A 26,645-nucleotide genomic window follows, 5' to 3' on the forward strand; every position below is an offset into this window, starting at 1 on the left:
GGGGATCACAAACAGTAAAAGGCTTTTTTTTTTTTTTTTTTTTTTTAAGTAAGGTTTTCCTACATTATTTCATCCTGCTTGATGGGATTCCTAGGTATCTTCATGTTAATGAAGAACTACGCAAATGAACCTATTACAGTTAAAATGCAGCTTGTGTCTGTATTAGGAACAGACACTTGCAGTGTACAATATAGAAACCCCATTGTAAACTAATAAAGGTTAATTTGGACAAAATGAAGCAACCTGCAAGCTGCCAAGTGAGTCACTCCTTTTGGTTTTGCATATTTTTTTTAATTTAAAGTAGTAGATATGATATTTGATTATTGTACTTCATTAGGTTTAATTTCTAGACTAAGGCTTTATTCTTAGCATGCAGTTTAAGGTTCAGGCATGCATTCTGGCTCATAGTGATCAGAAGTAATTTAAATTAGTGGGGGAAGTAGAATGCTTTTGCATTTCATGGAGTAAAATTGTTATACATTTACCTGTTTTTGTATCAGTTTTGTGTTGCGGTTTACCAATTCAATATAGCCCTGCATTTAAAATTCCTTTTCTAAAATTCTGTGGATTTTATTTTTATTGAGAACATAGATATAAAGTACTGTAGCTAACAATTAGGCTTTGAAATGTCTTTAGGAGCTGTTAACAATAAGATTGTATTATGTGTAACCTGCACAATATGGAAAGCTGAAATAGCTGTGCAAAATATTTGCCTCTGTGCTGTCAATATGATGCACTTTCTTCATGGTTATATAGTGATTTTTATCAGAATCTCTAAAAATAAGTTATATGGTAAGATCCGTTAAAAGCTGCATAAATGTTGGTTGGCACATGAAGAAAATTGTGAAGTTGATGACGACTGCTCTATTTGTGTTTATTCCCTCTTAACATATTACCTTCTATGCTTTCCTTTTGTTCAAAGCATGATCTTAAAGAGATGTTTAAGTTCACGTATGTAATGCAGGGTATCTACACTGTATTGATTGATGCATGTTGGTCGCCCTTTGTGATGTAGTTAAATGCACAAGTGTGCAAGTTTAAAACTACGGAGTGAAATTGGTTTGGATCCTCTTCATTTCATTTGTTCAGCTTTTTTGAAGTTATTTCTTTTTTGTTTGTTGTTGTTGTTGTTTTCCTCTACTTACATGTATTCCTTGAAGCCAGAGGCTGGTAACAATATTTTTCTAAATTCCTCACTTGGGCGATGTGGGAACACTGTCATGGGAAATTCTCATAGTCGCCCTGGTAGCTTGGTTTGCTCAGCTGCAGCAAGCTGTGGGATCTTTGCTGTTTCAAAAATCCCTCAACAGCATGTGTTTTACATGCTGCCGCCCCCCCCCCCCTTTTTTGTTGGCTTTGCAAGATTGAAGAGAGAGTAGTTCAGATGTACTGTATGAAGTATACTCCCTAATACTTGTACATAGTTTTTACTCAATTTGGTCAATGTGAATAACATTGACAATAACAATAGCATGTGATAACTTGCTTTCAAATTACATTACTAGTTCAGAAGGAATTTTGTATTTACTAATAACTGAAGTAAATTGGTAATGGTTTTAGTCACCTCTAAATCAAATTCTGAAAGAAGGAAAAAAAAAAGCTTTAATATTTAGCAAAGTGTGGTATTATTTTAGCCCGCAACTTGCTTTAATTTTGAGTATGTTTAAGTATTAGAAAAGGGTTTTAGAGAAATGACGTTTAAAATGCAATAATCATAGATTAGAAAACCTGCCTTATTAACACCAGCATTACAGCTAGAATCTGAGTTTAACTAAACTTTTTAAATTTCAGAAAGCCCTGTTAATCAAATAAAACCACTCCACCTCATCTCAAATTAGTTTAGGATGTAACTTTTGTACATATATATTTTAATTGTACAGATGTGAACTGATTTGGTATAACAGCAAAGAAAGTAATTAAAATAAGGCAAAAATAAACAGTACTGACAAAAAGTAGTCTTTTGTATCAGTAAGTCCTCTCATGGTATATCTTAAAGCAAATAAACCATATTTCTAGTGCATAATATAGTGCAGAAATTTGCAGAAGCCATTTAGGGTATAATGTAAGGTAAGAGAAGTTCTGAATCAGCATTAACAGTTATATTCCATGAGGCAATACTTTAATTATATTAAAGAGCATCTTCATTCTTGTGGTATAGTCTTGACAATTCTTGAATGTTGATTGAATATTTATTTTGGTAGAACTGTGAGGTTTTGTTACATTCTAGTGTTTCTGCCTCTTAACATGCTAAAAACACTGCTTTCTTCATTTGCTACTTAGACACTGAATAAAGTTCTGTTAGTGTGCTAAACTACAGAAATAGCTGCTGCTAAGTAAATGATGTAGATTTTCTATTTAAATATTTTTGTTGTAGGAACCTCAGGAGGTCAGTGTTTACTAGTTTTACTTTTTTTTTTTTAATATATGCCTCTTTCCTGTTTTGAGTTTCCCTTTCTGAAGGATTCCGAGAGCAAACAAAAGCTGCTGATCAGCTGCTGAACCTAAGTTGTTAACAGAAAATATATTTAAAATCAGTATAAATGTATCTCTTTGGCAGTTTTAAATTGCTGTTCAATTAGTGTTAGGTGAAGTACAATCCTGTTTCTTTGTTTTCATTACACATTCAAGAAACAGCTCTTTTCATTTAGGAAAACAAAATTAGAATAGTTCGCTATTTTAACCACTGCAAGCAAAAAAATCAGTTTTGTAATTTTTTTTTCCAAAGTTTATTTTCTAAATCAATGAATATGTATATTTTAAAAATATAAGGTAATTCTTATGCTTTAGTTTATTGCTCCTTAAAGCTTGTACTTAAAATATCACTTTAGAAGGATGGGTTTAAAATTTAATCATTTTAATTTTTAAATGTTATGAAGTAGCATTATTTTTGTAACTAACAATATTGATACACATTTATTTTATTTTTATTAGGGTTTTTATGTTAGCATCAATCGTTATTACTTAAACTGCATATATTGTATAATAGTGAAATGTATATTCTAAAACTTCAAGTGGATTTCCTCCAGTGAAACTCATTGCTACTTAGAAATATTCAAATACTAGCTTTATCTCAGGTGAATGCTCTTTTACCTTTTTTGTTCAGAATAAATGCTTATAAAAATGTCTTAATTATTATCAGTTTAAGACAGTGCCTAATATGAAATACATAAACTTACTCTAAATTAACCTTCTACTGTGGGACAATAATGACTTGTGCTTCACCCATTTTATTCATATTGAACGTATTAACAGATAAAGGTGCAAAAACATTCTTCCCTTGAAGAGAATGCATCCATATTCAAACAACTGAAATGTTTCTGGAAAAAATGCTTTAAATGCAACACTGTATTGGAAATCTTTTATTTCAAATTTTGTCAAGGAAAGAAGTTGCAACTGAATGCTAATTGCCTCAATGCTCTTTCATGTGGATGATAGATGCATAAAGCTTCTATATAGGGTCTAAAGAATAACTTTTTATCTTAAAGGTTAAGCTCTACAATGAAATGACTGCTGTAGATTATAAAACATCCTGCAGTTATCTCAAACATTGATGTTTGTATATGTTTGTTATATATTACATAAGTATTTCCAGTAACTTCATCTTGAGTAAATAAAGCTCAATCAGTAGCTGGGCATTTCACTCACCTATGCATTCACAGAATCACAGAATTGTCTAGGTTGGAAGAGACCTCAAGATCATCGAGTCCAACCTCTGACCTAACACTAACAAGTGAAGTGACCGCGTCCTTGAAGCAGGGCCTCAACGAGCGTAGATGTTGTTTGGGAAGACAGACATTTTCACGAGAGCCCACCCCTCCCCTCGCCTTCCTTTTTCTACCTTTTATTGCTGAGTGTGACATCATATGTTATGGAATATCCCGTTGGTTTGTTTAGGTCAGCTGCCCTGGTGATGTTCCTTCGTCACCTCTTGCCCACCCCCAGACTGCTGGCTCCTGGGGGGTTTAGAGGGAGTCCTGATACTGTGCCAGTATTACTCAGCAGTAGACACAACACTGGTGTGATACCAGTGCTGTTCTAGCTACAGGTGCAGAGCACAGCACTGTATGGGCCGCTGCAGGGAAAGTTAACTCCATCCCAGCCAGACCCAGTACAAGTAGGTAATAGTCTGGAGGCTGTATTATGCTTGAAAGCTTCCTGGTAACATCCCTGATCTGAGCCCTGGGGACGCAGCAATCTTCTCTGAGAAGAGGGTTTGGTCTGCACATGGGAGCCTCTGTTCCCTTCAGAAGGGGAGTCACCTATGACTACAACTTGCCACTGTTTCTTCACGGCACTGGTTTTGATGCCTCTTCTTCCATCTTCTCACATCCCTCATCTACCATACCAGAGCCTCATATCTATTCAGTAATGGAAGCTGAGTGGATGGACAGGGGATCCTCTTATGACTTACAACTCCCACAGGCGTGCTTGCTGTTGTCCTCCATCTCAGGGAGTAGCCTCAGGCACGCCTGAGAGCTGGGTGGTTGCATGAACTGCCAGGAGCTCTGTCAGGGTGGTTGTGTTAGTTCCACCAGGTTGCAGAGGAATGGAAGCAGAGGGTGTGGCTTCCTGTCAAGTGGTCACCATGTCTGTGCCTCCTTGCTGCCACAAACCTGACAGAATGTTGTTTAATACGTTGCTGTTGGTTGAGGAGGCCATCAGGGCTGCAGCCCAAGCCTGCTGGTGAGCAGAGCAGGCAGCAGCCCTCCTACTGTCAGAATGTGCTGCCCTTCTTGCATGCCCTTCTGCACAAACTGTCACACCCTCTCTGTCCCTGCTTACAAATACTGTTTGTGACACTCCCAGTCAGTTCTTGGAAAAACTTCTGTCTTAACTAGAATTAAGTACAGTTGACTGTTTGGATGACTTTGGTGTTGAGCAATCTGCATATAAAGTTCAAGAATGAGGAATAATTATTTACATTTTTAAACTGAAAGGAAAACGTTTATAAAAAGGAATCATGCTTAAACTATGTATGCTGTGTATGAGCTGAACAGCTAAAGATACTGACAAAGATCTTCGTGCTTTATGCTACAATAAGAATAAAAAAAATGGCTTGTACTTGGGTCATTAACATTACAGAATTGTTTCAGTACATCTTTTCAAAATAGACTGATCTTTTAAAAGTGCAAATAAACTATTTGGTTAATGATTATATCTGTGGTGTGTATTATATTGCCTAGATTGCTTTAGTCTTTGATCAGAACCTTTGTTTTATAAAAAAATTACTACTTCAAACATTTTAAATACTAAGTATAAAACAATAAGCAAGAAATATTGAAGTAGAATGGGTGGGGAGTGGGTGCGCTATCCGCTGATATAATAAAAAGATTTGGCCATCTGTTTTGATACGCATTGTAGAGAAGAGTTTAAAGGAGAATGATATGTCAGTTTTGCAGAGTTTTATGGGGAGCTGAAACCAAACGTGGAGGAAGCAGCAGTCACATAATCTCAAAAGTTCACTTTGAGTTTAGGTAAAGATTACTTAGTGGTAGCAGGCTGGAAAGTCATATAGCACACAGGTGTTTACACCCCAATAGTGATTAAGAGCAGATATTATAGACATGGACCATAGATAGCTTTCAAAGCAAAATAATACAGTACATAAACTGTATATATAAAATCAAGCAAATCACTAAAAGTAGTAACATTATAAATAAGCTGCAGAGGATCACAGAATTGTAGGGGTTGGAAGGGACCTCGAAAGATCATCGGGTCCAACCCCCTTGCCAAAGTAGGTTCCTTAGAGCAGGCTGCCCAGATAGGTGTCCAGACGGGCCTTGAATATCTCCAGAGAAGAAGACTCCACAACCTCCCTGGGCAACCTGTTCCAGTGCTCCGTCACCCTCACCGTGAAGTTCTTTCGCATGGTGGTGCAGAACTTCCTGTGCTCTATCTTGTGGCCATTGCCCCTTGTCCTGTCCCCACAAACCACTGAAAAGAGGTTGGCCAAATCCCTCTGTCTCCCACACCTCAGGTATTTATACACATTGATGAGATCCCCTCTCAGTCTACCTTTCTCCAGGCTGAACAGACACAGGTCCCTCAGCCTTTCCTCATAAGGAAGATGCTCCAGGCCCTGTATCATCTTTGTGGCCCTCCGCTGGACTCTTTCCAGGAGATCCCTGTCTTTTTTGTACCGGGGAGCCCAGAACTGGATACAGTACTCCAGGTGAGGCCTGACCAGGGCAGAGTAGAGGGGGAGGATCACCTCCCTTGACCTGCTGGCCACACTCCTTTTAATGCCCGCCAGGATCCCATTGGCCCTCTTGGCCATGAGGGCACACTGCTGGCTCATGGTCAGCCTGTCATCCACCAGGACCCCCAGGTCCTTCTCCTCAGAGCTCCCCTCCAGCAGGTCATCCCCCAGCCCGTACTGATACATGTTCCTTCCCAAGTGCAGGACTCTACACTTGCTGTTATTAAACCTCGTTTGGTTTCTTCCTGCCCATATCTCTAGCTTGTCGAGGTCTCGCTGAATGGCAGCGCAGCCTTCTGGCATGTCAGCCCCTCCTCCCAGCTTTGTGTCATCGGCGTACTTGCTGAGGGCAGACACTATTCCCTCATCAAGGTCATCGATGAAGATGCTTTTCTGCAGAGAAGCAATACCCTTTATGATTTATTATTTACAGCCATTTCCCACACCCACACACTTTCCTGACAAAGAGCCACATCAAAAAAAGTTTTTTTTCTTTAATATATTTTTAATTGTATACTAAAGTTCAGTAGAGATGGGGTTTTGACTGCATACAAGTTACTCAAAAATTGGATCTAGGCAGAGATTCATTAGCAATCTGACATATTTCAAAGGATAAGTTTATTCAATCAGGCCACAAAAATAATATTGTATACAAACAGTAACTAAGAAGAGCTGCAGGTTCAAGGGGTTTTCAATTACAAGTTTTGAGAACTCATTAGGAAATAAATTCAAATATAAGTCACAATATAAAATAGCGGTTCCATATAGCTTTTTCGAGTTTTAACTTAATTCAGAGTGACACTTGGTTCAGTTTGCCTCGTTCTTTGAAGCTTCATCAAAGTTTTCAACAAGATCTAGAAAAATAAACATTGATATTAGAGTTTGATCCGCTTCTGCTTTGCCACACTTTTTTTTTCCTGAAGTTCTACCTCATATCAAGCACTTAAAAGGTTAAAAAAAGAAGTCATCTTAGAAAATACAGATCAAATAACGTTTAAGAGCTCCAGGGTTCATTCTTTATGCCAAGAAGTTTTAGAATTATGCATTATAATGAACCAACTACTATCATTTAACTTTACTATACCCACAACTAAGCAAAGTGATACTAACAAGGCAGTTTCTTCCCAGCCTTCTTATTGAAGATGAAATAATTAACTTAGCCATAGTTATTACTCATCCACAGGACAAATGCTACCTCAAACCAATGGTTCACCCAGTCTCACAGTGTCTGAAAACAGATATGTAACCCGTTCAAATTCTGTAACAAGAAGTGACTAGTCAATACTCCTTCTGTCCTTGGCTTAACCTTATGCTACACATGTTCTCTCTCAGAAAATCACTTCCTTATCCTCCATTTCATGTTCGTTCTTACCTGGAACTTCATCATCATCTTCACCAGTAGCAAGTGGTGCTTTCTCATCCACAGCTGCAAGAGCAAGTAGTTTCAAATCATTATTCAAGCTCACCATAGGCATCTTGATTACAAAGTTTTTTGTTTTGGTTTGTTTTTTTTGGAAAACATTTGCTAAGAGTCTGAGTTAAGCTGCAATGCTCTAAACAATTCCCCTGCTAAATAAACACAACTAGCCTAGGAAGCTCACATTCCCTTTGTTACTGATCATGCTCAAACTCTGGAAATGCGAAGATGCATGCTAGAAACAGTTTGCTAGTTACTATCCTGTACCTCGAGCCATTGAGCACTTTGTAGCTGAAAATGAACCTCTGACTACTCAGAGGTTCTCAAAGCTTACTTATTTTACAACATCAACAATTTATAAGGAAAAGAGATGAGTCCTTATGATCCTTGGCCTTCAAGAAAAATTAAGGTGTAATTTTGAAGCTGCAGGCAGACAGCTATAACTAAAGGCTCTTAAAGATCATCTTGTTCCCTGGAAAAGTCAGAGGAATATGAAACTAGATGCACAATTTTACACTTAAGCAATTGAGGTAACCACGTGTTTTGGTCCACATCTCTGCAAACTCAGTCACTATTCCCATTTACTGAAGATACTGGGACTTAAACATGTCCAATGTAGCAGGCCAATTAGTATCTGTGAAACCGTGGCACTCTAATGCTAGGAATAGTTAACTCAGGTCCCTGGGTGCCTGTGCCACTACTACTACTGCTATTTTTAGTAGTACTACCTAGGTTAAGCTATCCCACATTTTCAATCATCTCAGTCTATTCTAATTAATCCTTCCCAGTTTTCAAGGAAAACATGAGGAAAGATGGGTTTATACCAGACTTCTAAAATCAGGTTACAGTGATTTCAGAGAACTAGGACAAATCAATGCAGAAACTTTGGTCTGAAAAAGGGCTTGTGATGAGGTCATCACTAACTCTTTTTGTTTTTAACAGCAGAAAGCTGGTACCATGTGTAGTGGGTTTACGTGGCAAGGTTTTGGTAGCAGGGAGCCATAGGGGTGGTTTCTGTGAGAAAGATCTAGAAGCTGCCCCATGTTTGGGAAGGGCCCCATTGTTTTCCAGATCTGAGCCAATAAGCGATGTTGTTTTGCGCCTCTGTGAGAGCATATTTAAGACAGGGAAAAAAACGCTGCGCCACACAGCAGCCGGGAGAGTCAAGGGAGTGAGAGAACAGCCTTGCACATGCCAAGGTCAGTGTAGAGGGAGGGGGAGAGGTGCTCCAGGCGCCGGAGCAGAAGTCCCCTGCGGCCTGTGGTGAGGACCATGGTGAAGCAGGATGTCCCCCTGCAGCCCATGGAGTACCACGGTGGAGCAGGGTTCCACGCTGCAGCCCATGGAGGAGACCACGGTGGAGCAGGTGGACCTGCACCGACGGAGGCTGCCGCCTGTGGAAGACCCCTGCCGGAGCAGATTCCGGGCCGGACCTGTAGCCCGTGGAGAGGAGCCCACGCAGGAGCAGGTGACCCGGCAGGAGCTGCTGCCCGTAGGGGAGCCAGGTTGGAGCAGTTTTCTCCTGAGGGATGGACCCCATGGTACGAACCCATATCTGGAGCAGTTCTGGAAGAGCTGCTGCCTGTGGGAAGCCCACGCCGGATCAGTTCATCAAGGACTGCATCCCATGGGTGGGACCCCACAGCACAGGGGACGAGAGTGACCGAGAAGGAGCGGCAGAGAAGAAGTGCTGTAGACTGACCATAACCCCCATTCCCCCGTGCCGCTCGGGGGGAGGAGGTGGAAGAGGGTGGATGGGGGGAAGGTGCTTTTGTTTTTTTTTTTTTTCCTTTGTTTTCTCACTTCTCTCGCTTGTTAGTTGTAGGCAATAAATCTTACTATCTCCTTATGCCGAGTCTGTTTTGCCCGTTACAATAATTATTGCGTGATTTTCTCGTCCTTATCTCAACCCTTGAGCCCTTTTCACATATTTTCTCCCCATTCCTCTTTGAGGAGGGGGAGTGAGAGAGCGGCTGTGGTGGAGCTCGGCTGCCCACTCGAGCGGAACCACGACACCATGTTATTTCCTCCTAAGCTGTCTGCATTTTTCTCTCACCCCTAAAACCAGACTAAGTTTCCTTTAGCACCTACAAATACAGTTATCTCAGATACTTCACTCTTTTGATGTCAGGCTTCCAAATCTAGCAGACAATGCTGAATGGAAAGTTTTGTACAACTACTTCAACATCCACCCGAAGTAGAAAAAAATAGCCATTTACCAAGTCATACAAAAGGAAGCACTTTAAACAAGCTTCCCTAATACTAAAACTGCACAATTCAGCTTATCCAGAATATACCCATTTTGTTATGAGAAGAGAGATCTTAGTGGATCATTTTTAATCCTTCAAGTTTTCTTTCTTTCAAGCCCTGCTACTATCACACAGAAGCTACAGAGATGACATTAGGAAGGAGGGACCTGAGCTGCACAGGGAAAGAAGCAGTTTACCACCTCCTGAAAACTACTTCTAGTGGGATTTTTTTTCAGTAGGAAGTTAACAGGAGGGAAGTAACATCAACTTTAGGAATGGAAAAAGAGGCTGTCTTTGCCGGCAACAAAGCACAGAAAGAAGTGTAACAATCAAGTTCATTACTACCAAAAACTGGACACCTTGATAAGCTTCTTCATTTTCTCTGTGTTTCGGAAGTCCATTCCTTCCAAGGCATGGAACAAAGTATTTGAGAACAGAAAGTGGGAAGACCCTACCTGCAGGACATGAGGAATGTTCCCAAGTGTCTACAAGCCTTTTTCCTCCCAATTCTTGACCTGTAGCAGTACCACCTTTTCCAAACACTACATACTTAAGTTTCTCCTCTACTTTTCCCACACAATTCTAGAGAGAACCTGAATGTTTGTTCTTTTAGTAGTTTAAGGATGGAATAGGAAGTTGGCATATCCAGCTTAATGTTCATACCAGTCCTGTTCTCTACACTGTCCTACACACATACAGAAATTATAACGCTTTCATATAAGAACTGTGTAATTCCCTCTTAGCTATCAAAAAGCCCACACAAGAAATACCTTCATCATACTTGTGAGGGTGCAAAGCATTACCAAGATGCCCGTCCTCAAGTCACTCAAGTTTCCATTCAAAGTGGAAAAGACAAACATATTCAAAATATATCTTTTAAGAACTTAATTCTTCCAGAGTTAAATACGGTAGCCACATCAAGAAGTAAACTACCATGAAATCAACTCTAGCAACAACTTTCTAGACCTAGAACAACTGCAGGATATACTGAGAAACAAGTGCATCTGCTTTACTGTTATATGCTTTGTTGGATTTGAGCTATACATAAGATCTGAGTTCCATTTCTTTATAATCACGTTAAAATACGTTTGCAGAAAGTAGGAATGCACTGAATTTCACTGCAGCTATACAAGTAAGCCTACGAATGCATTTCATGCTGGTAGCAGACAAGTTTCAACTTACATTGCTTGGGTAGGGCTTCTGCCAATCTCCTCAGGCTGGAGAGACTGTCAGCTCCAAGCTGATTTAAGATACTAGGAAGCATTTCTGTCAGCTGCTTTGTCTCAGCATGGCCAGTAATAGTGAAAGTGTTAGCAGCCAGAGATGCCTGAACTTTAGGGTTATTGAAGTGAATGACTGTTCCTTGGTTGGTAAACATATTTACCTGAAAGAAAAAAAAAAATCCAATACATTTCAAGCAGTTTGACGTAATTTTTCAATTTAACAGGAAACTAGCTGAAGTTCCTAGAGCTCAATAAAGACTTACTAATATACTTAAACAGACCAGATTAAGATATTACTTACCAGAAAATTAATATTGATACATTTTATATTTCTATATAGAAAATCATTTTTCCCCTTTGAAGCATTTACCTCTTCAATACCAGAAATATTGTTGACTCCCAGTTTCTTCAAAGAAAACTGAAGTTTCTTGTCATCTCCTGTAGCTGTTCTGTGGACAACCTTCTTCTTTCTGCGGGCAGTACCCTTTGCATAAAGTAAAATAAAATTAGTATTTAAGTAGTTCTTCACAAACTAATCCTCAGAGCCACATAACTTCTCTGCAGTCATCTACAAATCAACTTAATATACACAGTCCCATTTCTGTGTTATGGCACACACCACTCCACACTTCCAACCACACTGTAGCAGTCTTTCCCTTCCTATAAGGCAAGCTTTGCATGCTCCTGAGAAGCATGAAGTTTTTAGAAAGCAATGAACTAGAGAACCTTTATTCCACAATTCTCATGGGAATTCTGCAGCATCGTACTTAGAAAAGAAAAATTGCAAGTTTTCCCTCAACTGTTATCATAGGCATAAAACCAAAGACTGAGGACAGTCTTCTTTAATTTCTAAGACCAACCTTCTATGATGACATGACTAGCTGGATGGACAAGGGGAGAGCAGTGGATGTTCTCTACCTTGATTTCAGTATGGCTTTTGACACTGTCTCCCATAACATCCTCACAGACAAGCTCAGGAAGTGTGGGATAGATGAGTGGTCAGTGAGGTGGATTGACAATTGGCTGGAGGGCAGAGCTCAGAGGGTCATGATCAGTGGCACTGAGTCCAGTTGGAGGCCTGTAGCTAACAGTGTCCCCTAGGGGTCTGACGCACTGGGTTCAGTGACATTCAATTTATTCATCAACAACATGGATGGTGGAACAGAGTATACCCTCAGCAAGTCTGCAGATGACACAAGACTGGGAGGAGTGACTGATAGCCCAGAGGGCTGTGCTGCCATTCAGAAGGACCTTGACAGGCTGGAAGGTTGGGTGGAGAGGAACCTCATGAAGTTCAACAAGGGCAAGTGCAGGGTCCTGCACCTAGGAAGAAATAACCCCGAGCACTAGTACAGGCTGGGGGCTGACCTGCTGCAGAGCAGCTCTGCAGAGGAGCCTGTGAGTCCTGGTGGACAACAGGCTGGCCATGAGTCATCAATGCGCCCTTGTGGCCAAGAAGTCCAATGGTATCCCGGGGTGCATTAGGAAGAATGTTGCCAGTAGGTCAGGGGAGGTGATCCTGCCCCACTATTCAGCCCTGGTGAGGCCTCAACTGGAGTACTGTGTCCAGTTCTGCCCCCAGTACAAGAGGGGCATGGAGCTCCTGAAGTCAGTCCAGCGGAGGGCTACAAAGGTGATAAGGGGACTGGAGCATCTCTCATACGAGGAAAGGCTGAGAGAGCCAGGCCTGTTTAGTTTGGAGAAGAGAAGACAGAGGGGATCTTATCAACATATGCAGATATCTGAAGGGAGGGTGCACCAAGAGGATGGGACCAGACTTTTTTTTTCAGTGGTGTCCAACAACAGGACAAGAGGCAACAGGCACAAACTGAAGCACAGCAAGTTCTATCTGAACATCAGGAAGAACTTCTTTTCTGTGCAGGTGACAGAGCAGTGGCACAGGTTGTGGAATCTCTTTCTCTGGAGATATTCAAAACCTGCCTGGATATCATCCTGTGCAACACACACTAAGTGACCCTGCTTGGTAGGGGGGTTGGACCAACCTCAACCATTCTGTGATTCTGTAATTTGTCTTTAGATCAAATGAAGCTAAGATGTGGAAGACTACAACACAGAAATTTAGTCTTTTGTCTAGAAAGCTTGATGTAGATTCCCTGTTCCCTGACAGTAATGAAAGAAATGGCTTCATTCATGTACCTTGACTACCACACAAATCAAGCAATACAAGGCCTATGTTAAATTGGTCTGAACAAAAGACTTCTCAATAAGTTCTTACAAATTGTCTTGAATCAAAGGCTATGTAGGAACACATACCTCTTCCCCCACATGCACACCTTTACCTATATTACATAGGGATATCAAGATTCAAACAATCTCAAGTTAATTTGAAGTGAATAGCTGCTGCTTTCATCTCCGCAAATTCAAGCTTCTGAAGATCACAGGATTTTAGTAAGCAAATTCTACCCTGATCAAGCTGAGACATGCTGTTCACACCCCTCTACGTCTGTACTGAACAACGTGGGTACAGCAGACCAGTCATTTGCCAGTCTTCTAAGAAGGTTTGGAAGAGAAGACATGATGTTTAGCTGTACCAACACCCTATACAAAAATCTCAAATTACACATAAGTGCAATACCCCTCCACCTAAATATAATATTTGGCTTGTAAGACCTGAAGCCTCGCTATGTCATGAAAATTTTTCAGCAGAGAATGTGCAGCCTTTCCACACAAGGAGAAATTACTCTTCCCCCTTAGCTGATTACTTTGAGTGTGGAGGAGGCAATCTCCATTTATACGGTGACTTTGTCACAAAGAATTCTAGTAATCATTTCCAGTTATAAAACCAACAAACAAAAAACCATCAAGCTCAGACATTCAAAGTATTTCACAGGCCAATTTCGAAGCTGAATGGCAGCATCACCAGCATATTATAAGCATCACTTAATGTCTCTAGAAGACATATATTGAGCATAGAGTTGTAAGAGCTGCAACCTGAATGCATACTCTTACATGATCAATGACAGAAACGTGTTAGAATACATGTCAGTAACATACACATAATCAACAATATAATAGAGTAGTTCTCTGGTTAATTAGTAACCCATTTAAAGAACATGCAAAATCATCAAGCTAGTTAAAAACTAGTTTTCCTCTGATTTAAAGCTAAGTCTCCAGCTGAAGACAAAAACTTCAACACAGAAATGAAAGCTACTTGAGACTGTCAGTAATAGTTTTGTTGAATAGTTCGTATTCCAAAATAACACATATATATTTCCTCAAATATATAAACTATTATTAATGAGTCCTTGCTAAAAAACTCAAACCGTAACTTAAACATTTGCTAGCATATGTATGTTCAAAGTCTTTATTTATTTTTCAGATTATAAGTGTATCCAAATGTCATGATAAAATAAGAGGATCTTCCAAGCACATTATACTTCCTAATTCTATAATAATAAGAGCATGACAAGTACAGAAATTTCAGCTGTCCTAAAAGGCAAGAAAACTGCCGTGGTCAACTTAAGGATGTATGACTTGAATTTGGAACATAACCCTCTATAATTTATTATGAGAGCTATACCTGAGCTCACTTGCTCTAAGGTCTACTTTAAGCCTTAAGTGCCTTCTAACTGCCCATACGAGAACATATGCTTCAAGTCAGCTATAACATAGAAAGCTGGAAGTTCAGCTCCTACATTCTGCTTCTGCTGAACTTGCTAGAGATCACTGAAGCAGGACAGCTTCCCCTACAGTCAAGCTGAACTGATAACCCTCAGGACTGCTCCCCACCCAAGCTTTCAGGGCCTCATGTCCCAGGCCCTGCATGTGGGCAGAGACGTGCAGTCTCATAAGCCAGGAGACAGGTAGGGGAGGCGATTCCTACCTTGCCACCAATGCGCACTTGAGCCTGGAGCTTGGCAAGCTTTTCTTGATTCATGATTGTTTCTTTCATCTGCAGAAGCAACAAGAAAGCCTATAAAACAAGCCAGGAAACACCCGACACCACAAGCCACAGCAACCCAGTGGTGAAGTAAGTATGCATCATAGACTCTGCAGCCACACACCCCCAGCAGGAGAACGCCCCAGCCCCGCCATGGTGGGAGTGAGATAAAAGTCTGCTCGCGCACAGTACCTCAGCCCATAACCGTCCTCCCTCCCCCCCCCAGCCACCGCCGCCATCCCCAGACACGTAATGAACCCTCCCAACCACCCCCACGGCCTCCCTCGTACCTTCCCGGGACGAACACAGCGCTACCAAAACGAGGAAAAACACAAAACCCCCAAACCGGAACACAGGGCGAAGTGCAGCCGCGGCAGATACCGAGATGGCGGCCGGAAGGGAGGTACTCCGTGTCGCACAGCGCATGTGCAGTCATCTCCTCCTCTGCGGCGGCGGGTAGAGCTGTCACCGTCACCGCAGGAGGAGTTGGGGGTTGGTCAGGTGGTATCGTCCCTGTAGCAAATGCTTGCGGAGATCTTTAGACTCCTGCATGCCGCAGCTCAAAAAGAAGATTTATTTGTACGGTCGAGTGAGGGTGTGAGGCTAAGCCCCTGGCCCCTGGAACGGCATCGATTCTTCCCTGCGTCTGGCTCGATGAGTGGTCCCTAGCACATGGCTGTACCTCTCAGCCCCTTTCTTGCTTTCAGCACCTGTCGTTTCCTTTTGTAACTTGTCACCCTGTCTTAGAGTGTTTTTCTGCCGTCATCAGAAATCCTTCATGATTCTTGGAGTATTTATTTTTACTTCAAAAAACAAAAGCAAACAAACAAAACAAACAAAAAAAAAACCATACATTTAGATGTAGTACAGAGCACATTCAGACTATGTGACAGTTACCCTTTCTCTTCAGCAGTACGTGTTTGTTTGTTTTTTTGTGTGTGTTTTTTGTTGTTGTTGTTGTTGTTTTTTTCACAGAATCACAGAATTTCTAGGTTGGAAGAGACCTCAAGATCATCGAGTCCAACCTCTGACCTAACGCTAACAGTCCCCACTAAACCATATCCCTAAGCTCTACATCTAAACGTCTTTTGAAGACGTCCAGGGATGGTGACTCCACCACTTCCCTGGGCAGCCTGTTCCAATGCCTCACAACCCTTTCAGTAAAGAAGTTCTTCCTAAGATCCAACCTAAAACTCCCCTGGCGCAACTTAAGCCGATTCCCCCTCGTCCTGTCACCAGGCACGTGGGAGAACAGACCAACCCCCACCTCACTACAGCCTCCTTTAATGTACTTATAAAGAGCGATAAGGTCGCCCCTGAGCCTCCTTTTCTCCAGGCTGAACAAACCCAGCTCCCTCAGCCGCTCCTCGTAGGACTTGTTCTCCAGACCCCTCACCAGCTTCATTGCCCTTCTCTGGACTCACTCGAGCACCTCAATGTCCTTCTTGCAGCGAGGGACCCAAAACTGAACACAGTACTCGAGGTGCGGCCTCGCCAGAGCCGAGTACAGGGGGACAATCACCTCCCTAGCCCTGCTGGTCACACTGCTTCTGATACAAGCCAGGATGCTGTTGGCCTTCTTGGCCACCTGAGCACACTGCTGGCTCATATTCAGCCGACTATCAACCAACACTCCCAGGTCCTTCTCTACCTGGCAGCTCTCCAACCACTCATCTCCCAGCCTGTAGCTCTGCTTGGGGTTATTGCGCCCCAGGTGCAGGACCCGGCACTTGGCCTTGTTGAACTTCATACAGTTGACCTCAGCCCATCAGTCCAGCCTATCCAGATCCTCCTGCAGAGCCTTCCTACCCTCAAGCAGATCGACACACGCACCTAACTTGGTGTCATCTGCAAACTTACTGAGGGTGCACTCGATCCCCTCATCCAGATCATCAATAAAGATATTAAAGAGGACCGGCCCCAGCACCGAGCCCTGGGGAATGCCACTAGTGACCGGCCTCCAACTGGATTTGACTCCATTCACCACGACTCTTTGGGCCCAGCTATCCAGCCAGTTTCTAACCCAACGAAGCGTGCGCCAGTCCAAGCCAAGAGCAGCCAGTTTCTTGAGGAGAATGCTGTGGGAGACGGCGTCAAAAGCCTTGCTGAAGTCAAGGTAGACCACATCCACAGCCTTTCCCTCATCCACCAAGTGCGTCACTTTGTCATAGAAGGAGATCAGGTTCGTCAAGCAGGACCTGCCTTTCATAAACCCATGCTGACTGGGCCTGATCGCCTGCTTGCCCTGCAAGTGCCGCGTGTTGACTCTCAAGAGGATCTGCTCCATGAGCTTCCCTGGTACTGAGGTCAAACTGACAGGCCTGTAGTTTCCCGAGTCTGCCCTCCGGCCCTTCTTGTAGATGGGCATCACGTTTGCTAGCCGCCAGTACACTGGGACCTCCCCCGACATCCAGGACTGCTGATAAATGATGGATAGTGGCTTGGCCAGCTCCTCTGCCAGTTCTCTCAGTACCCTTGGGTTGATCCCATCTGGCCCCATCAACTTGTGCACATCCAAGTGCTGTAGCAGGTCGCCAACCATTTCCTCGTGGATAGTGAGGGCCACATTCTGCTCCCCATCCCCTTCCACCAGCTCAGGGTACTGGGTATCCAGAGAACAACTGGTTTTGCTGCTAAAGACTGAGGCAAAGAAGGCATTAAGCACCTCCACCTTTTCCTCATCTTTTGTAACAAGGTTTCCTCCTGCATCCAGTAAAGGATGGAGATTCTCCTTAGTCCTCCTTTTCTTTTTCTTTTTTTTTTCTTGGTCTCCTTCTTGCCTCCACTTCCATTTCCTTTGCATGGGCTCAGCTTTGACCTCGGCAGTTTTCACTCCACTGCATATTTCTGGTGCTAGTAGCTGTGTCTCCCTTGGTCTTGCACAGGGCCTCATCTCAATGATCTATCTTCAGTTAACAAAATGTGCCTTGACACCTGTGCCCAGGTCCTGTCTCCTCATCTCTGCACAGCAACTCTGAAGATACCCAAATTAGTTCCTTAGGACCTAGAGTGTTGTGGTAAATTGGTTTGGCAACTACAGGCATTCAAAAATAACCTGAGCAGCTAGAGCTGCTTTAATCCCATAGAAAGTAGACAGGAATATAAATATGCCAGATTAACATCTGAGGCAAACTAGCTCTGCATTCACTGGATTCAGTGATGCTGTACTGACTGAATCCATAGAAGCGTTTGGCCTTGATATGTCCTAGAGAAACAATCTTTCAGAAATATAAACAATGCAAAACAATGTTGTCACTGGAAGCCTGGAACTGCTGCAAGTTAGAATTAATCATTTTTTTTGGTTTGATGATCAAGCAGCAGTGCTTGAATGCCAGGGAACTGGAAGCCAAAGAAAATATTCCAAGTTGGATTTGTTAAGCATGGGGTTTTATTTTAAAGCACATTAGTCAGGCAAGTTCAGTCAAAAGTCATATGTAAAATTATTAGATCTTGTGCAGGGGGTTTCTCATTTCTGTTAGCTCTTCTGACACTGTGGAAACCATACTGAGTAAAATACTGAACAGCTGAAGATGGTTGTGCTGGAGGCAGGTTATTTTTTTCCATGCCTTTCTTACTGTGCACATGCTTGCTATTAGAATCCCACAAGAAACAACTTCCATTCTTAAAATCATAGTTTTGGGAAAGCAGCTCAGAAAGAGGAAGGGGGAAATATTATGATGAAGCCTCCTTTTTCCAACTTTCTTAGTATTACAGACAATGGATTCCATGTTGTCTTATACAGTAAATAAGAGAAAGGACCCAGCGGTAATGAATAGCGTAGTCATGCTAGAATGTAGTCATGTTTCTAACCCTAGGACTCCCAATTGCAAAATGTGCACACAACCTCAACACTGCCCCTTGAATGTATTATGATAAAGCCCTTAATTGCCTGATTGCTTATTAACTTTTTCACTGAACCGCATTCATTAAATGAATTAAAGCATGATTGAAACTGGAAATAGTAGTGTGTGAAGCCCAACAGGTGGTCCTTAGAATACTGGGAGTTTGGGCTCACATTAATATGGGCAACTTGAAGAGGCCAGGCAGCTCAGGGACCACGCAGAGGCTCCTGAACAGCATGGCTGAGGCTCCCAGTGACCAAGGGACCCACAGCAGTGGAGAAAGGAAAGGTCTAAAGCAACTAAAAAACTTGTGACTAATTGTAAAGACCATAGAGACAGGCTTCTTTGAACATAGGGTGAGCTGTGATCATACCTGAATGTAGTCTGGCAAGTGAGCTACCTAGCTGAGTGCCTCACAGAGCAGTTTGGCTCCCATTAGGTCCTCCACAAATATCCAGTGGCAGGTGTTTCACACAGAAGTATTGCCTTGTTCTCCTATCCTTGACATCTGTTATAAGATACAAAACTATATAGACTTTGATCTGACTAGGTAAAGCTTGTATTTTATTTTCTCATGACTCTCTATCCCAAGTGCACCAGACAGATTGGGCTGGGGCTTTACCCACTTTAAGTGTAGCAGATAAGCTAGGAAAGACAAGCTATTGCAGTTCCCTCCTCCTAGGAAGTGAAAGCAAAACAGACAAATGCATCTCTCTGCCCCTAACACCACGATACCTCTTTTCATGTGACTTTCATACCTCATATGCCAAGTAACTTCTGCAATCAAGTTCACATTCATATCTGATTCAGTTACCTTTTAATTAACTTTTTTCTAGATTGACCATAGATTGCTGCTATTTATAAGCAACCCTGTCAGCACTCCTATGGAAGGAAAGAGGAAACAAACACTTCTCAGTTCAGGTTCCCTCCCTCTCCTGCGCAGACAATATCAGCTTTCAGGTGCACAGGCCTCCTGAACTGACTTTCACATGCACTGTTTTGTCTTGCATATAGGGGCAACTGATACTGGCACAGGTTGGTTCTCTGGCGGAGCCATGGGGCCCATCGCAGGAGTTGGGGTTGATGCAGGGACTGTCACAGGGGTTGGAGTGGCCACAGGGCCCATCGCAGGGGTTGGAGTGGCTGCAGGGCCCATCACAAGGTTTGGAGTTGTGTTGTTGCACTTCCTCCAAGCTCAAGATTGGTGCATCCCTATGAGCAAGAAGGCAAGAAAAGGGGCAGGAGACCTGCCCCTTTACTTAAAACAAAACAAAACAAAACAAAGTGTCCAGAGGAGGGCTACGAAGATGGTGAAAGGCCTTGAGGGGAAGACGTACGAGGAACGGCTGAGGTCACTGGGCCTGTTCAGCCTGGAGAAGAGGAGGCTGAGGGGGGACCTCATCACAGTCTACAACTTCCTCGTAAGGGGTTGTCAAGAGGCAGGAGACCTTTTCTCCATTAACACTAGTGACAGGACCCGCGGGAACGGGGTTAAGCTGAGGCAGGGGAAATTTAGGCTGGACGTCAGGAGGGGGTTCTTCACAGAGAGGGTGGTTGCACACTGGAACAGGCTCCCCAGGGAAGTGGTCACTGCACCGAGCCTGTCTGAATTTAAGAAGAGATTGGACTGTGAACTTAGGCATATGGTCTGAACTTTTGGGTAGACCTGTGCGGTGTCAAGAGTTGGACTTGATGATCCTTAAGGGTCCCTTCCAACTCAGGATATTCTATGATTCTATGATTCTATGATTCTATGATTTAGATGTAGTACTTTTGTCTTGTTTATGTTCCTGTATCCATGTTTTTTCTTCTTTCAACTCTGCCCCCCCCCCCCCCTTTTTTTTTCTCTCAATCCATCTAGGGCAATGCTGCACTAAACAGCTGCTGCAATGTGGCCTTCCAGGCACAAAGCCAGTCCTTCATCACCAAAATCAAACTACGTAGACTTTTTTTCAAGGCTGTGTGTAACCACAGCCTATATGGTGATTCATCTCCTTTTATAATTTTTCCACCCTAGTTCTTTTGCTTTGACTCTGCATCCTCTTTAATGTTATCAATCACCCATATGCAACTGTTCTCTTCATGTTGAACACGCTGTTTGCACTCTCTTTGGTTCTCAGAGCTTTTCTTCTGTAGTGATGTTTTGCATCACTGAGGTCTGAACATGCCTTTTTTCTACCCTATCTGAATATATATATATATGGTACGGCACTTGGATGTGCACAAGTCGATGGGGCCAGATGGGATCCACCCAAGGGTACTGAGAGAACTGGCAGAGGAGCTGGCCAAGCCAATATCCATCATTTATCAGCAGTCCTGGCTATCGGGGGAGGTCCCAGTGTACTGGCGGCTAGCAAACGTGATGCCCATCTACAAGAAGGGCCGGAGGGCAGACTCGGGAAACTACAGGCCTGTCAGTTTGACCTCAGTACCAGGGAAGCTCATGGAGCAGATCCTCTTGAGAGTCATCACGCGGCACTTGCAGGGCAAGCAGGTGATCAGGCCCAGTCAGCATGGGTTTATGAAAGGCAGATCCTGCTTGACGAACCTGATCTCCTTCTATGACAAAGTGACGTGCTGGGTGGATGAGGGAAAGGCTGTGGATGTGGTCTACCATGATTACAGCAAGGCTTTTGACACCGTCTCCCACAGCATTCTCCTCAAGAAACTGGCTGCTCTTGACTTGGACTGGCGCACGCTTCATTGGGTTAGAAACTGGCTGGATAGCCGGGCCCAAAGAGTCATGGTGAATGGAGTCAAGTCCAGTTGGAGGCCGGTCACTAGTGGCATTCCCCAGGGCTCGGTGCTGGGGCCGGTCCTCTTTAATATCTTTATTGATGATCTGGATGAGGGGATCGAGTGCACCCTCAGTAAGTTTGCAGATGACACCAAGTTAGGTGCGTGTGTCGATCTGCTTGAGGGTAGGAAGGCTCTGCAGGAGGATCTGGATAGGCTGGACCGATGGGCTGAGGTCAACTGCATGAAGTTCGACAAGGCCAAGTGCCGGGTCCTGCACCTGGGGTGCAATAACCCCAAGCAGAGCTACAGACTGGGAGATGAGTGGTTGGAGAGCTGCCAGGTAGAGAAGGACTTGGAGTGTTGGTTGATAGTCGGCTGAATATGAGCCAGCAGTGTGCTCAGGTGGCCAAGAAGGCCAACAGCATCCTGGCTTGCATAAGAAACAGTGTGACCAGCAGGGCTAGGGAGGTGATTGTCCCCCTGTACTCGGCTCTGGTGAGGCCGCACCTCGAGTACTGTGTTCAGTTTTGGGCCCCTCACTACAAGAAGGACATTGAGGTGCTTGAGCGGGTCCAGAGAAGGGCGACGAAACTGGTGAGGGGCCTGGAGAACAAGTCCTACGAGGAGCGGCTGAGGGAGCTGGGCTTGTTCAGCCTGGAGAAAAGGAGGCTCAGGGGCGACCTTATTACTCTTTACAGATACCTTAAAGGAGGCTGTAGTGAGGTGGGGGTTGGTCTATTCTCCCACGTGCCTGGTGACAGGATGAGGGGGAATGTGCTTAAGTTGCGCCAGGGGAGTTTTAGGTTGGATGTTAGGAAGAACCTCTTCACCGAAAGGGTTGTTAGACATTGGAACAGGCTGCCCAGGGAAGTGGTGGAGTCACCATCCCTGGAAGTCTTTAAAAGACATTTAGATGTAGAGCTTAGGGATATGGTTTAGTGGGGACTGTTAGCGTTAGGTCAGAGGTTGGACTTGATGATCTTGAGGTCTCTTCCAACCTAGAAATTCTGTGATTCTGTGATTCTGTGATTCTGTGATATATGAATATTTTTCTATATTATCTGATTCCTGTTCTTAGAATGAAGTGCACACCTCCAAGGCTCTAACTCAAGCAGTTGCTTCTGAATTTGAACATTTGTAAACCAGGTTCCTTGGCCTGTGTTCCTCATCATTCATAGTCTGAAATTTCAGTTTTTCAGAGGTTTACTACTGTGTTACATTTTGTCCACTCTGAGGAGTCTGTTGGGTCTAATCTCACAATTATCGGGAACTCATATATCAGGCTCCAGTGACAATTATCACCATGCAAATAGCTGAGTAGTCTTTGTGGGGTTTGGGCCTGTGTCACATAAAAGGGTGCAGGAGATTTATAGAGGAGGCAGGCTGGTGATCCCATCAGCGCTGCACATGCTCACTATGTGACATGAGAGAGAAGCTGTGTTGCTCTGCAGTTTTATCCCTGTGGGAATAGAAATGTTGTTTTTGCAGAGTTACATTGTTTAGAGGGAAGGAATGTGGTATTGAGATATGCTTACAGTGATAAGAAAGCTTAGCAGGCGACCTTGTAAAATGCAGACAACCAGACTCCTTAGAGCAATTAAGTGAAAATCATGGTGTTAAGTCTAGCCAGATATGTGAAGAAACATTACCACTTTAAACAGTAAAAATGTCAAAAGAAATTTGAAATTTAACAGGCCGGCAACTGAAGGCCATGCATTGTCTGTGAAGCGTCAGATAGATTGTGAACCTGGATTACCCACTCAGTGGGGAAACAGGGGAGGGTCCTGCCATCAAAAAGTATATAAACTGTGTTTTGAAACTAGTAGGTGAGCTCTCCTGCTTGTGGGGCGCCCGCCATTGCAATCGCGAATAAATTACTACTTCACTGAGATCCTCACCTGAGCCTAAGTTATTGGCTAGAGTGTTTCTCACAATTTGGGGGCTCATCTGGGAGCCAGTCACCTACCGGGGAGCCCCACCGCCACAGCAGCAGGAAGGCATGCCCCGCTGATTTCAGTGGTCCTGTGCATCAAAGGTGGCAGTTCTGCGGAGAGCTGACAGAGGGCCCGAGAGTGATTAAAGAGGCAGGATCCGTGAAGTAGTGGGGAAAGGAAGAAGGTAGGCACTCCGGGTTTTAAGAATTTGTTATAAATGGCTCAGGATTCAAATTAGAATTAAATGAAAAATAGGATTTATTAAAGGATATAAAGGAATAGAGGTAAGCAAACAGCGCTGGGTGCACCGGGAGTCTCCGCTCCACCAGGATGCACACCAGTTACATCAAGCAGCTGATTTTTATGCTCCTAGACTAATACATATTCATTACTACTTCTAAAAAAATAGATTATTAAAATTAGCTTCCGGGGTGCAGTCCCTCCTACTGGAGCATGCACAGTCTCCTCTGGGGTCTCTTCTGGGGGTCTCTAGGGGTCTTCCATGCTGAAGGCTCGCAGTCTTCCTCTTCCCCTTTGTACTTACTGGGCACCATCCCAAGTTTACGGAACACCTTCTTCAAAACACCTTCTTCAAATCTTGTCTCCCAGCCGCCCTTCAGCTTCTTTCTCGGCCCCCCCCTAACCAGATACCAAAGATCCACATAGTATCCCATAACAGTCACTAGTTGTTATCAGTTGTTCTGAAACTCCCAGACACACGGGTAATTAAAACATTCTTCCCCAGCCATTCACAGACACATCTATAGCAGTGTTAGAAATAGAAGTCCGGAATAACAAAAGCAAACAGGTTCATAAATTTAAGAAGTGATAAATTGACTAGAATGAGGAATGAGGGGGAGACTGGGACACACTGCAGCTGTGGTTCAAGCATTGAATTGCCAGTGCAGGGCCCAGAGGCAGACAGGATTCAAACGATTCAAACAGAATTGTTCTTTATGGACACGAATTGTTAAAACATTCCTCACAAATTGATCCAGTAACTCTGTGCACAGACCAAGGTAAGAAATATTAAGTATTGCTTTGGGGGTCGGGTGAGACTCTGTGATGTGTGATTGAAACGTACTTTTGTATGAAGCGAGTGTGGAGTCCTTATTTGCGGTTCCATGCCTCCACGAGGGGCGCAGCCGGAGATGGACAAAGCGTGAGATAAGGGAGAGAAAGGAAGAGTCTCGGGAAATTTGGTGTACTGTATGCCCTTGCACAGGGAAGTGCTTGGCATTACACCAGGGAAATTTGGTGTACAGTAATCCTTGCACGGGGGAGTGCTTGGAAGTACACCAGGGAATCTGGTAAACTCATAGGTGTGTGCTAGCACTTGCATGGGGAAATGCTTGGCAGTACACCCCCATTTTCCAGAATCGGAACGTTAGTGTGTGGTACACTGCAGGAGGGAAATTTCTGTAGCAGCACACTGACAAGGGTTAGGAAAAATGGGAAATATGAGTTCCAGGGGACAGGGAGATATCCCTGGGGGAGTGCCTACTAATAGTTCTTCCTGAAGAATGGTAAGAAATTGGAAACATAAAATTAGAGAGGATTGTAAAAGAAAGAAAAAAAAAAAAAAAAGGTTAAATATTGTGTATCAGTCTGGACAAAAGAACCAATTAAGGAAACAGCAGTATTTTGGCCAAAATACGGGTCTGATGAAAATTCAGGCTTTACATTTACATTTATGTGTAAACAATAAGATTCCTATTTCGGAGAAGGAGCCAAATTATGCTCCCTATAATCCTAATATTGCACCAGTGGCAACAGCAGTCGATCCAGGAAGGGAGACAGGGACTGTAATTAATGCTGTCCCTAGAGAAGGAGCGTACTCTAGGCTCTGGCAAGAATTAGAACAAGGTAGAAGATATATTGAGAATTTTGCCTTCCCTGATACTAACAGTACTAACACTGTGTATCCTCTTAGGTGAACTCCCCTCCCTCCTTACCAGCAGAGAGGTTAGAAGTTTTGAGGACCCCAACAGCCTAGCTGAACTATTAGACCAGTTCCTAGGACCTAACTTATACTCTTGGGGGCGGGGGGGGGGAATTATGTCTATAAGTATGTTGTTTACAGGGAAAGAAATGGGAATGATCAGGAGGAGAGCTGCTATACAAGAATGGGAAAGAGCTCATCTTCCAGGACCAGGGGTAATACCGGCAGAGCAAAATACCCACTTGCTGATCCTGGCTGGAATAATCATAGTGTGCAACACAGAAATCATATGAGAGACTTGGGGTCAGAATGAGAAAGTACTTGGGGATGAGTCCTGAGGACGCGGTATCCCAAGGACTCTTGAAAGTTCATTTTGTGATTAAAGCCTGGCAAGATACACAGAAAATGCTTCAGAAGGTGGGGGGATGTAGTGAACAGTCACTGGGGGGCCCTCCTGCGGGAGGCCCTGGAGGTGTGTGTCAGGAGGGGAGATGAGAAGGAAAAGCAGAGAGCGGAACTGATGGTATTGACAATATAGCAGGTAGTGAGGCAGAGGGTTGGAGAAAGAGGAGGAAAATCTTCAGGGGGAGTCAGGGCCAGGATGGAAAGGAGAGGAGGAGAGATGAAAGAATGACAGGCAAAGAAGGCTGCCTGTGTTGCGGCCTGAATCCTAGCAGGGACAGGCTTTGATAAGATGTTTTAAGTGGGGCAAGGCTGGCCACTTTGAATAGGAATATCTGGAGTGGAAGGAGGAGGAAAGAAGGAAAATGGGATGAAATATGGTATACTGATATATTTTTCAGCATCCTGGAGGGAGAAATGTATGGAATTAAGTTGGCCAATGACTGAGCCTTTGGTGAAAGTAAGTGTTAAAAAGGGTTATTAAAAGTGTTAAAGATGTGGTATGTAACGTTTGATAGAGCTGTTTGAAGTTGAATGAGCAGGGAAAGGGGATGTAGACATTATCTAAGTAACAGTCTAGAAGTTTTGGTATATTTGCTGTGGTGTTTGGTCAGTTTCCCAAGTATCGGGAAGGGGGGATGGGGGGGGGGGGACAACCTGCTCCACCAGGGGCCTCTCCACAGGCCGCAGGGGGGCTTCACCTCTGGCACCTGGAGTGCCTCCTCCCCCTCCTTCTGCACTGACTTTGATGTCTGCGGGGAGGTTTCTCGCTCCTCCCTCTCCCAGCTGCTGTTGAG

At 43.6% G+C, this 26,645-nt stretch overlaps 1 protein-coding gene across 1 annotated transcript; it reads right to left on the reverse strand.

Moving 5' to 3' along the window:
- Positions 1-6,798: 6,798 nt before the first annotated feature.
- Positions 6,799-15,428, reverse strand: LOC311426360 (transcription factor BTF3-like). The gene is made up of 6 exons (XM_084502817.1): positions 15,280-15,428; positions 14,933-15,001; positions 11,459-11,572; positions 11,048-11,249; positions 7,572-7,625; positions 6,799-7,053 (listed from the first exon to the last, which is right to left on the reverse strand). Exons 2-6 carry the CDS (start codon positions 14,999-15,001, stop codon positions 7,007-7,009), a joined length of 486 nt encoding a protein of 161 aa, XP_084358943.1. The 5' UTR covers positions 15,280-15,428; the 3' UTR covers positions 6,799-7,006.
- Between the last annotated feature and the right edge of the window lie 11,217 nt (positions 15,429-26,645).

The sequence above is a fragment of the Aythya ferina genome, assembly GCF_964211825.1.
Source record: "Aythya ferina genome assembly, chromosome: W".
NCBI lineage: Eukaryota > Metazoa > Chordata > Aves > Anseriformes > Anatidae > Aythya > Aythya ferina.